Source organism: Ursus americanus, chromosome 1 (assembly GCF_024610735.1).
Source record: "Ursus americanus isolate L20-20 chromosome 1, mUrsAme1.1.p, whole genome shotgun sequence".
NCBI classification, from domain to species: Eukaryota; Metazoa; Chordata; class Mammalia; order Carnivora; family Ursidae; genus Ursus; species Ursus americanus.
The window spans coordinates 22314478-22328198 of NC_142127.1; the positions used below are offsets into that span (position 1 = coordinate 22314478).

The following is a 13721-nucleotide window of genomic DNA, read 5'->3' on the forward strand; positions in this document are numbered from 1 at the left end:
GAACCAGTACATGACCTGAGCTTTGAGTATTCCCATAGTGAGCCTAAAAAGGTGCAGGAGAATGGGCAGGATATCAAATGACAGGAAAATACACCAGGAGAAGCTACATTTGGAGTCAGATGCACAAGACTATAAATTGTGGCTCCTATGTTCTCTAATGGTACAGATTAGGGAGAATGTCTTAATCTCACTTTTGGCAATTGTAAAATTGGATTAATAATACTTCACAGGATTGTGTGATCATTTGGTAAAACATTATATGTTCATAGGCCGGTGATGGGTAGTAAGGAGGACACATATTGCATGGTGCACTGGGTGTTATACGCAAATAATGAATCATGGAACATTGCATCAAAAACTGGGGATGTACTATATGGTGACTAATATAACAAAATAAAAATTATTATAAAAAAATTATATGTTCAGATAAAATAAAGTTTAATAGCATTATTTTTCTGATACTGTACATTTTTAGTGATTTGTTATTTCCCTTGCCAACCTCCCCCTACGAAAATCAAATAAAAATTTGTAAAATAAACTTCAAAAGGCTTTCCCTTCTGGGCTTTTGCAAATTCTGTTCCACTCACTGCTTCTCTTCATTTAGTTAGCTGCTTCTTTCTTTTGGACTCAGCTTACATGTCACTTCCTTTAAGAAATCTTTCCTATAGGCTGAATTCTCTTTCTGTGTTTCTGTGCTAGCCACTGTATTTCATTAAACTGCCCTTAATATAACCTGTATCTTTTTTTCAGAATCACACATTAGATTGCAAGCCCTTTGAGGGCAGGAAATATCTCTGACATGGTTGTTTTCTCAATGCCTAATAGGGACAGGCCCATTGTAAATACCAAATTTGTTTACTGACCAATTGACTAATGAAACAAAATTGCTCTGCAAAGTAAAAATAATCCAATCATGTCATCACATATGGTAGACACTCATCTATACTTCATAACTTTTATAATTACTTGATAGACTGTGGTTCTAATACCAGTTATAATAGATGAAATGTTTGGATTACTGTCAGGTATGCCTAATTTTATATTGAGATATTATTTCATGTCCGTACTTATTGTAACCAGTGGGAATAAACCATACAGGTGTATTTCTAATAAACTAAGTTCTAATTGAAATTATAATGGCTCCCCAAGCAGATTACTAGAGAACTTTAAAAATATCAATGAGAGGACAAACAGACTGCTGTTTGATTTAAACACCAGGCTCTTAGACAAAGATTGAGTTGGTTCTCACTGGCTCAGTTGCCCCAATGTCATTAAGTACTAATAACCTTAGATATTATTGACCTCATATTTAATATCCAGATTCAAATGTGAAATGCCATGTTTATTATTACTTTTATTTATACTAGAAATCCTTGCTCCAGATCTGCACAAAATGGAGCTATATTTATTCTTACACAACTTACTTAAAGAATACGCAATTTTACTTTGCCATTATTTATCTCTGTCTCTCCTCCCTGGGTGCTTCTGTTAAAATTAATTTTCATTTAGACCTCAGGACTTTATATTGCCATTAGAATCGTGAAATGTTTTTACTCAGCACAACTAAGAACTGATGTTTTACCTCCCACGAATGGACCTTTAATTAGGCACTGTAATGAACCATTCTGTCATTCGTCATTTATGGAAAGAAGACTTTGTATATGCAGGATACAATTTTGACAGAACACCAGGTCCACTGAACCTTGCCAACTCACATATAATAGATCTTAAATTTATTATGCTTTTGTCAGTTGCTGGATTTATCATTTTAATGACACTGTCCACAGACTTATTTTGCTGCCAAAGAACAGCATCACCATACTGCATGAATGTCTGCTGACATCTTGATCAACAACTCCTGAGGTCCAATTCTGACTGTAATATTACTACCTCGGGACCTTGAGCAAGTTTTTTAACCTCTGTCTAAGGATTAATTGGTTAATTTTAATAAGTGCTTTGCAGTAAAAGGTAGGAAGTGCTATGACTGCTAACAGTGATAATAAAATGATAATGCAGCCTTTTATAATGCATCAGGCTATCTCAGACTGTGATTCTATTAAGTTGCCAATTAAAATATATGCTAACTGAATTTATTCTTTTTAAGAAACCAAATCGCTATAATGATGGCCACAAAGTATTTTTTTTAACTTAGATCAAAAAGAATAAAAATGGCAATGCTTCAACTTGAAAAAAAAAATTTTAAGTTAAAAAAAAAAAAAGAAGATCAACATTCTATGATGATGGACCAATTGGGAACAGAGAAAAGCTGCACAGAAAAATACCAGATGGCTGTACACTGATTAAATGTAGCTCCTGTACATTAAGTTGATTGTTCTTTTATTAACTTGTCTCTAAACTGCTTTCATTTATTTATCTATGATTATTTATTTATTTGACAAATGCCATTGTTGGGTGTAATCTCAAAGAGGTCATCCCAGAAAAATAGGAGGAATGCACACAATTAACAATAATAGCAGATAAAAGTGAATAGAAACAGACAGAGGTAAAGAAGCAGTGACTTGAAAATTCAAAAGAGAAAAGATTCATTCAAACTGAGGGCAGATGTGAACAACTTCAAAAAGGAAACGGTCTTTAAACCGGACATGGACTGATAGTTAGGATTTGGCATGGAGAGACGAAGGTAAGGAAGAATCCAAAGGAAGTGCATTCCAGAGGAAGAGAATAACAGGAGAAAGTTGCAATGCCAGGGAAATGGACATGTGGAGAAGCACGGTAAGTGTGGTTTTACTAGAATAAGGGAGAAAGTAGGCTGGATAGTAAGGAGGGTCTGCATTATGCAGGGGAGTAGCTGGTGCTGTCCCTGATTTGCTTGGAAATCTTTCAGGGTTGTGAGATTATTGGAGCCAAAAAGAAAAAGCCCATGAGTTAGTAGGTGGAAGTTGTGCTGGAATATTCTGCTGTGTTGAAAGGAGGGAGAGGGAGGAGAGAGCCATGAGGATGTAAGCAAGGTGTGTAAGCAAGGTGTGACACCTGCATATGACTGGATTGTATTTGCTAGATAAACTCTGCGGGTCTGTGGCACATATCGTTTAAGAGTTAACTTAGGAAAGAAATATGAAAAGAGCATTGGCTGAGGGTAGTGGCATTTCTATATGCCAAGAAGCTGGCTTACATGGGCAGAATATACACTTAAAAACGGGAAACACCAATTTGAAGCCAAATTTGTCTCTGCTGCAGAAGAGGCCCCCTGCTGTAACATCAGAGGGAAAATATTTAATATTGTTCCCGATTCTCCAATTAAGTCAGTACACATTGCTTGATTCGATGCTGCTTCATGTCCTTCCTGCAGTGACCAGAGAACTAGGCTACTCTCTGTGAGGACCTCCATGATATCAAACCACCTGAGGGCCAGAATGTTGAGTAACTTTTAAAGGTGTGGGGTCTGGAGTTGGATCCCCCAGGAGGAACCCTGACTCTCTCATGTGCTAACTGTGTGATCTTCAGGGGGCTCTTCGTGCCTCCTCAGCAGTCTCCTCTGTCAAATGAGAATAAAAGCAACACCTACTTCATTAGTGGGATTAAATGGATTAATAGAATTAAGGCAAAAAAAGAAATAACCACAAGAGTGCCTGAATTTGGAAAGATCTCAGTAAATGTGACTGAGACAGAAAACCATTCTTTTTTATTATGAATACAACACACAGCTGTAGCTACTCTTCTGAGAATAGGTACAGAGGGTGCAGAGAGAAAGCATGGAGATCAGTTAGTAATAACGCAGGTAAAAAATGCTGGAAATTTCAATGAAGGTAGTGGGGATGGAGCCGGTAAGAAGCGTTCAGATTCTGGGTATATTTTAAAGAAAAAAGTGAGAAAGGAGTTGGAGTATAAAAAAAGAGAACAGTCAAGAATGAATCCAAAATAGGTGAATGGGGATTAAGGAGTACACTTGTGGTGGTGAGCCCTGGGTGATGTATGGAATTGTTGAATCACTGTATTGTACAGCTGAAACTAATATAACACTGTCTGTAACTATACTGGAATTAAAATAAAAAATAGATATAAAATGTTTAAAAATAATAAAATGGGTTAGATTAAAAGAAAAAAAAAAGGAAGAATCCAAGATACTTGGTCCTGAGTGATGAGTGTTTCCTTTTACAGACACAGGGTAAACCGTGGTAGAAGCAATTTTGGGTGAGAAAATCAGGTTAATTTAGAGCCAACTCAAACTGTCAAATAGACACTTAGGTATAAAAATCTGGAATTCAGGAGAGAGTTCAGCTAGAGATATATATTAAGACTCATTTGTATTTGGATGATATTAAAAGTCATGCAATTAGTTGAAATCATCTAGGCAGTAGGTCTCAATCTCAGTCATATATGTGAAACATGGAAAACTTTAAATAGTACTGCAGCCTAACAGAATCAGAATCTTTGGGGGTGATGTTTGGGAAACTGTATCTTACAAAACTGTTTATAAAACTGTTTATTCTAATGTTCCGATTTATATGGAAATCACAGGCTCGTGGAGTGAGTGGTTTTGAGAAAAAAAAAAAAAGAGATACGAGTACAGTCACGAGCCACTCCAATATTTAAAGGTCAGGAAGATAAGGAGGAACCAGCAAAAGACAATGAAAAGACAGCCAGTGAAATGGGAATGAAAACAAGAGAGTGGTAAAGACAAATGAAGGTGTTTTAAGGGGGGAGTGATTAACTGCAGACTGTGGGATAAAATAAGAATTGATAATTGGCCACTGTATATGAGAACATGGAAGACAATCAAATAAATTAACTTGACTTTGATGAAAGATATTTCAGCAAAATAGTGAAGATAAAAACCTGCCAGAGGTGAGGTCAAAAGAAAAAGAGAGAGGAACTATAGCATATAACAACTCTTTAGAATAATGTTCCGGGTAAAATAATAATAATAATAATAATAATAATAATAATAATAATAAGCAGGGAAATAAAGTTGTGGGTAGAAAGAGATATGGGCACAAGGCAAGGTTGTTCAAGAAAGAACTAGGGAGAGAGGAAAATATTAATACAGGAGAAAGATGGGGACAGTTGTAAGAGATGTGTCCATGAGTTGCTAAGAGGGATGGACTGTATGAGTGGATAGTATAGCATTAGAGGTAGCATGGGGTTCCTGCTCATAAGAAGACAGAGTCTACGGATAAAAGATAAAGTAGTTCCAGAGATGTGATGGTGGGAGCTTGTGGCCTTTCTCTTTAGATAGCTTCTATTTCGATCAATGAAATAGAAAGCAAGTTCTTGAGCTCAGGATGAATTTGGGGAGTAGGTACTGGAGGTTTGAGGAGAAAAGAGAAGATTTGACATAAACATCTAGGAGAGTCAGTATTAGCAAAATGCAGTAGAAGCCATAGTAAGGGCCCATTTAAAATTAGCGATAAAAACTCAAGCGAGACCGGTCGGTACGATTATGTGCTTTTCTTCGGCTGCAACCAGCAGTGGGGCACCAGTTCAGAGCAGAAGGAGAACTGGATTTAACCATGGTTACAGTTTTCTAGGAAACTGAGATAGGACGGAGGAAAGAGCAAGGGAATTGAGGGTATATGCGAGGGCATGATTACAATGAGGGATTATAGAATCTAAGCTGGGAAAGGAAAAACATAGAATCTTTAAAATGAGAAGGATAAGAACCAATGTAAAGAATTGTTGGAGTTGGGGTGATGGAGGAAGTGACCCTGAAAAACAAGGGGTTGCTGAAATTGAGATAATGGAGGGACCATCGAGATAAGAAAATTACTTATGGTGAACATCAAAGTATGCAGTCAGACTGCCTCGTGGGACTTGCTTTCACTTACAGTACTGACATCTGTCTCCAGTGTGGTCGGGCTGGCAGTGGCAGTAGGGCTGGTTCCCAGCAGTCACACTGCAGGTCCCTCCATTGTGACAAAAATCCTCACAGACTGTCTTACCACAGTTTGGTCCAGTGAACCCCAGGGCACAGCTGCAGGTGGGTCTCCCTATCAGAAAAGAAAAAGTAACAAAAAGGAAATTATTTGACTGGAATAGTTTATTTTCATGGAATCCTCACTAGATGAGAAACAGGAAGCCAAGATTATGGTCAAGGTTTGTCCACTACTTAATCTGTGATTTTAGGCAGTAACTTGACCTCTGTGGGTCTTAGTTTTCCCATGTTCCAACGAAGCCTAGATTAGAAGATAACTCCAGTTCACATCACGTAAAATAACCGGAGCTCATGTTACAAATAATTACATATTTATACAGGTGTGTAATGCCCTGAAGTGCTTATGTTACTCTTTGTACTTCCCTGTTCATGTCCATTTTGCTTTTTGAATTATTTTTATTCTACTCATATAGTAATGCAGATTGTATGATCCATTAGAATATAAAATAGAGATAATCATATTTTTTTCATTTTTTTCTTTTTTCTTTTTTAGTGTTCAACAATTCATTAGTTGCGTATAACATCCACGTGCCCTCCTTAATACCCATCACCCTGCTACCCCATCCCCCATTCCCCTTTCCTCTGAAACCCTCAGTTTGTTTCCTGAAGTCCAGAGCCTCTCATGGTTTGTCTCCCTCACTGATTTCTTCCCCTTCAGTTCTCCCTCCCTTCCCCTATGGTCCTCCGCGCTATTCCTTATGTTCTACATCTGAGTGAAACAGTATGATAATTGTCTCTCTCTGCTTGACTTATTTCACTCAGCACAATCACCTCAGGCAATCATGTTTCTCAGTGTTGAATCATCATGTACCACCACTGCTAAAGCATGAGTTTAGACTTATAAATAAATATTTTAATAAGTTTAAAGTGGGCATGCCATCTATAATGTTTATGCAATTAGTTATTTTAGTTGATGTAAATATACATACTGCATTTAGTATATAAGCACTTAGTAAGTTCTATTTTATTTCATTTTGAGATTTTTTATTCATGGGAAAGGACTGTCACTTGGAGTCTAGGAAGATGATTTAAAGTCTAATGTTAATAGCACACGAGAACAAATCTAATGGATCATCTATGGATATTTTTCTTTATTGGCTCTGTGGAAACTAGCATCACAAATAAAGGTGATCCACCCTTTAAGGTGTTTGGAATATAACACAGTTGTCTGTTATATCAGGAATGAGTCTAACTGCCTGGAATGTCAACGACTGGGTGAAATATGGGGTACAGAACTAGCTCTGTAGGAGAGATTAAGGAAAATAAAATGAAATAATGGCCATCATTTGTAATGGGGAAAATGAAGTGTAGAGGTTGTGCAAATGTAAAGAAATAACATGAAAGAGAATAAAAAAGAAATTTAGTTATAGATCTGAATTAACTAGGACTTGGAAATGTCATTCAGTTGACTAGCAGCGGAGAGGATCCAACCATCTCCTCTCTCACCTTTGTAGACACATTAATAGGTTGAGAAGTATATTTTACGTACATTAAAGGCTGAGTCACATCATGTTTTCCATTCCCAGACTATGGCTTTAAAACTTTTAGCTAAATATTTTTCTATAATGGTAGTGAATTTTCTAGCTGTTGCTTACTTATAGACAAAATATCTTCACAGGAACAACAATGGGTGAAAAACAAAGACACAAACAACAGAATGAATAGTGTTAGAAGACGATGAGGACAGAGAATTGTTGGAACACCGTCACTAAGGAAAATGAAAGCCCTGAACAAAAGAAGTAATTCCTCTTCATCAACAAGAACCAGTGAATGCCTTACAGAGAAATAGAACACATAAACAGGAACACAAATTAACATGAGCTAAATGTGAAACAAAACAAAAAGTACGGGAGAAATAAAAATTCATTAGAATAATCACAAAAGGAGCCATACGGTGGTAGGACTCAAGCACTGTAGATTTATGTTTTTCTCCATTATTTTTCTAAGTTTTTTTCAATTAGGAGTGGCAAACATTAAAGTGATAAAGTTTGGAAGAAACAAATGCAACTCACTAACGCACTTGAAAACTGCTCTATTGCAGTCACTGAGAGAATGATACCATGCTTTTATCCCATCTATAGCTGTTTTGAAACTATGGCAGAGTGACCAGGTTGTCCCCCACCTCCACCCCCAGCATATGCCTCACATCATTTAGATTCTGGCTGAATTATTTTCAAAAGGCTTCCTTCTCTTCCTTTTAAAAGAAGATTTCTTTTTGACAAGTAGAAATCTTCATATTCAGGGGTAACATTACCAACTTGAAGCTGTGTGTTGGTACAGCAGATCTTTTGTTTGCTGATGGGACATGAACCATCTGTCAAAGAATTTTATATGGGCTTCATCTAATATTTTCATGAATCTCTCTGGGTGCACCCTAACAAGTTGCATTGCATTTATTTATAAAGGTTTTTTAGGTAGTTCAATTTGATTTTGGCATTTGAAAAGGCAACGATACTGTTACGATGACTAAGGTATAGATTTATAGCAGCGAAGCGTCCAGGGAGCTTGGGAGTTGACAGCCTACAAGGGTAGCATAATCAGAAAGAGCATCAATTAACCTGAGGAAGGAGGGGGAGGACCAGTTTGTTGCCTCTAATCAGTCTGCTTTCTATAGCATTCAGACCTTTAAAGCGTGCCTTGTCAGACTGCCTGAATATAGACTATCTGTGCCAATTACTGGTGATGGGACCATGAGCATCACTTCTCTGTTTCTTTCCCCCATGCAAAAAATGGGGATAATAATATGGGGTTGTTGTGTAGAATCAGTAAAGTAATGAGATTATACATGCAAAGCATTTCTAAAGGTACTAGGCACATAGCACGCAGTGACACTTTAGCTCTAATTGTTTCTTATTCTTACGGTTGTTATTTCTACTGAGATTCACCATTTATCATTTTGTAACTGTGCCCTAGAGAGACACTGTAACATTCTAAGAAAATCTTTTGGAAATCTGTCTTAAATTACACATTTTATCTCCATTATTTACTTAAGATAAAATTAAATTTGAATTCGTATGGGATAAAGCAGAAATCTCCAACAACCTCACTCTCAGATTCCAACATCTTTAACTATGAAGGATGGGTCTTTCTCTCTCTTTACTTTCTTAACATGCTTAATTCTACACTTAAAAAAGAAAGAACACACACTCACATACAAACCCCACAGAACAAACACAAACAAAAAAGCACACCTAGTGTTTTTATCAAGTCCATTTACTTGTATAACTTCAAATTTTGATATATACTTGAGCTTTTTAAGAAAGAGTCTACACTCACAGCTTCCAGTTCTACCAAATAAATGACAAAATCTTTGATCATGAAGTCACATTCCAATCCTTCACTGGGTTTACAGTTTGTATTTTATTTTTTTAACATACAAAACGATGTACCTTAATCTGTTACTTCTCTTTGTTATTTCAGAAGAGAGGACAGATCCCTCAATATGTATGTATTGTTTGCATAAATCAATTCTGATTCCCTAGTGGTAAGAAAGGTTTAGGGATGGAGAAGTTAATGTGTGTTTTCTTTACTGTGTATTTATGTATGCTTGCAAAGCTTATCTCTGATCTCTTAATCCCTAAATCCACTGATTTCTTTTCAATCCTCCTCCTCCTCAAATGTTTCCCATAATTTTATGCATTTTATTCTTGAAATTTATTTTTTGTCTTATACCACACATTTTATTACACACCTACTTTTAAAAAATTCTCCCTCTACTTGGTTTCTAAGACACTACTGTTGTTGATTTCCCTTTTTTTCTGACTGTCCTTTTGAGTTGACTTTATGTTTCCTCTTTCTGTCTCTTAAAATAAATTCTTCTGAACTTCTTCTTGGTGATATAATTTCATGGCTTCAATAACTGTCTCTCTATCCAAATACTTCAGTCTCAATTTTCTGACTCTGGGCTCATTCTCCTTCCAAAATGACAGACCTTCATTCTCAGTCTTTGTCATATGTCTCAGTGTGTCTCTGGCTCCTCAGTAGGTTCAACTCCCCGATGACCCACAAGAGAGAAAACTCTTCTCATAAACATTGTCCTGGTAGGATACATGATTTCCGTAGGGTAGGTTCTCCCAGTGCTAGGTCTGCTCCATATTCAAGTTTGACATTATATGCTAGCAAAGTGCTTTACTAGCTGTGTACAACAAATGGAGCTTAGTTTATTTGCTCCATTAATTTATTATTAATTTATCTGTTTCTGTTCATAGACAATGGAAACTGGTTGCATACAGCTTCAAAAATGTGTCAGCAAATTTTCATGCAACAGGTAAATAAATAATAAACTGTTGAGACTTAACTGGACAACCAATAGTAGCTAATGTCAAATATGGTGAAAATATAACTAAAGGTGCTGATCATCGGTAGTCAATAATATATATTATTAAGGAATATTCAATGACACAACTAAAGATTGTATTGCTCATAAAGAAAAATGGAAATGTCTTAGATTCTCAGAGTTCTTGAAATTTCACTGGTCTTACATGGCCCTTACATAGCAAAACTAGTCTCAGTAAAAATGGTTAATTCTGGAATACTTCATAAGAATATTTAACAGGAACTAAATAAATTTAATAAATTTGGTACATTATTAAATTGTTTGTTTTTTGGTATCAGACCTGGGAATCAAGTCTTATTAGATATTTATTATTGTGTGGCTCTGCAAAACTTACATTTCCTCACTAGATCTCATTTTGCATCTCATTATGTAACATGGTGCTAGCAATGCCTACTACATGCTGGTAAGACACATGGCACAATGTCTGCCACATAGCAAGTGTGGTGTGTGGTATTGGTAGTGTTATTATTAGTAGTTGTATTGGTATTATTATTACTATTAGTACTTTTATTAAACAAATTATGAACCTAGGTTATTATTTAAACTTAACTGAGTACATATGCCTTTATTAAGAAACTACATATGGAATCCCAATATACATTTTTTCCATATGTATTCTTTTGAAAATAACATTTATCCATATATATCAGCTCAAAATCGTATTTTAAAATTTATAATAAAAATGGAATCTTTTCTATTACATAGATAGGTAACTACATGTATAATGATTTACCATTAGTCCTTGTTATACGAGCATTAAATTTATATGATTTGGTTATAGTTTACCTCTGGACCTATTTGACTTTTTGTTACTATTGTAATATAGTCATAGCCAGTCATTTCTCTGGTATGGGCAGACAATATTGTTGATTTTCAGTGATAATAGGCAATGTCTTGGAGCACTGACTTTGGAATAATCTACATTCCTGGATTCTAGTTATCTTACATAACCATTCTAGCTCACATCTGAAAAACACCACAATATTGACATGATAAGGATTAAATAAGGTAATGTGTCTAAGGAATTTGCTAGAGTTCTTGGCATTTATTAAGCATTCAAAATGTAGTAGTCACTATAATAAAATTAGGATTGCAAAATTTCCAAAATATTATAATTACTGAATATATATTCCATATAGAAATGACTATTAACTTGCTAATAATTTTAGAGTAAAATTTGCTGTGTAGCAAATCTGGACAAGTAATATATGAAAAAAAATATCGATCAATCAATATGCCCCAAAGCAAATATTCTTATTTGAATATTATAAAGGTATATCTGTTGGCATTTTTCAGTAATTTGATGTAATGCTGGTGTCTGTTTTTAAAAGCTAACTTTATTTAATAAAGAGTTTTTAAGCTGATTATAAAGATGCTACTCATCAGTGTGATGACTTTAAGTAGGTAAAATTACTTCTCTGCTCAATATTGGACAAATAAATCATTACTCTTTTTTCTATATAAACAAAGTGCTAGGAAATGTGTGGTTGATTGCCATGAAGGAATGCTAGCAAAATAATTACATGTGAACTTCCTATGAGACGGTGACAGTGTTTATTATTTCTGAGGGGCAGATACCTGCTAGTGAACATCATTAGTCAGTTCTCTTTTCAAGCAATTTATCTGAATTCATACTCATTTGTCAACGTGAACCATGCATCCTACCCTGTTTAATTTGGTACTCATTGAGTGAGTCTGGTGCTTGTAAATTTTTATCCCTGGTTGTAATGTTTTCTACCTAACTAGTCTTCTATATATACAGTCATTGTTTAGTTCAAATGGTCTGATAAATACATTGAGTCTAGGTAATAGAATTTAATTGACATTTAAACTGCAGAGCATATTTACAAATGCTTACATTTAATGTTCTGTGAAATACTATCTAAAAGTTCCATACTCTTTACTCACAACATCTTTACTATTTGAACAAAACCCACATTCTTGTTCTTTTCTATGGGATAAAAATAATAAGCTGAGAGACACAGCATCATTTGGTTAGATACTAGATTGCAGTCAGAAAACCCATCTCCTGACCCCTTACCCTCAAAACCACTCTGCTTCGTGAAATCCATCTTCACTTCTGACTTAGATTCAAGTAATAAAAGTTTTGAATGCTTAAAAAAATTGCTAGTCTTTTTGATAAAGAGATTTGACATTCTACTTTTCCACTTTACATAATGTTTTCCTGGACAGAAATGAGTGCCCATTTATACATAATTTTAGTAAGTTGACTATACCTGTCGAGTTGTCTAAAGTATCATAAAGATCACAGACAACTATTCAGTAAAGCCTGAAAAAGAAAAGGAGAAACTGTGGACCTTACCTAGCGCCCTCCCAGATACTACTTAATATATTCTGACATGTTTCAAATTATAGGTCACAATCTATTTATACTTCCGGAAAGTTCGTTTTCAGCCAGCTTTGTGAAAATGAGACTGAAATATTTTTGTGCTTTCTGTGAATACAAGGAAGCCAACTCAAACCTTCTGAGATTACCTTAGAAAGCTGTAAGACTTAATAGTTCGTACTGCTCTCACAATGTGGTCCAAATGAACCAGTAACTGATTCAAAAAGTCTACAGCAGAGTTAGGATCTTACTTTCAATCTCTCATAAGTTTTTTGTGAAGGTGCAAGGACTGGGAACAGCACCTGGCACTCACTAAACAGTCAAATATATGTTAATTACCATGATCCTGGCAATAATAATAATTATTATTTTAATTTCTAATAGTTATCATTACTTGGTTTTTAATTCTAACTGCAATCCTTGTTCACCTTTTATCAGGATGTTAATTAGATGATTGTGTATTTTATGTCCTAGGTACAGATATGACTTGAGAGACATCAGTATTTACGTTTTGTCATTAGTCCCATGATGTTTTGAGGGTATCCAAAATTTCCTAACTTGCCTTTGAGCAAACATTTTTGGGGCAGCCATATTTGATCTTATTTGATGGCAGTCATGTATGCCACCTTCATATTTGGGGCAGTGTCACGGACAGAAAGAGCCTGAATGAACGAGAAAGAAAAGTCTCACCATCTACTTATTTTTTTAAAGGCCCTTCCCATTACAGTGAGAAGTAGTGAGAAGAATTTTTCTTTCTTTTTTTTTTTTTTTACTTTCCTTAACAGGGGGCACTTTCCTCCTATTTTAGTTCCAGGGACAAAATCTTTTACTGCCAAAGTCCATAGATATGGTAACAGGGAGAGTTACAGTGACAGCTTCTGTTTTCTTCTTTCCATATTCATTTAAGACATGCAATACAAATGTATTATCTACTATAAAAAAAAAATTGCACTGTCACTCCTTTACCTAGGCAGTCCTGTTTTTGTGCACTTTCAAACTCCTTAAATTAAAAGTTGTCTTCCCTTCTGCATAACTCCAAACTTTATGCGTGAGAGTGTTTGGGTATATCGCCCCAAATTTACAAACTCTCTTGCTCTGTTACTCTAAATCAGCTGTGTAGAAAACCTTGATTCATTTTGATATGA

The 13721-nt window shown here is 35.4% G+C and overlaps 1 protein-coding gene across 1 annotated transcript in view; it reads right to left on the reverse strand.

Annotated features, from left to right (window-relative positions):
• The window catches only part of LRP1B (LDL receptor related protein 1B), a 576984-nt gene that overhangs the window by 57056 nt on the left and 506207 nt on the right, over window positions 1-13721 (reverse strand). Inside the window, 1 exon segment of the mRNA XM_087859483.1 lies at window positions 5787-5948. Coding sequence (XP_087715609.1) covers window positions 5787-5948 — 162 coding nt within the window.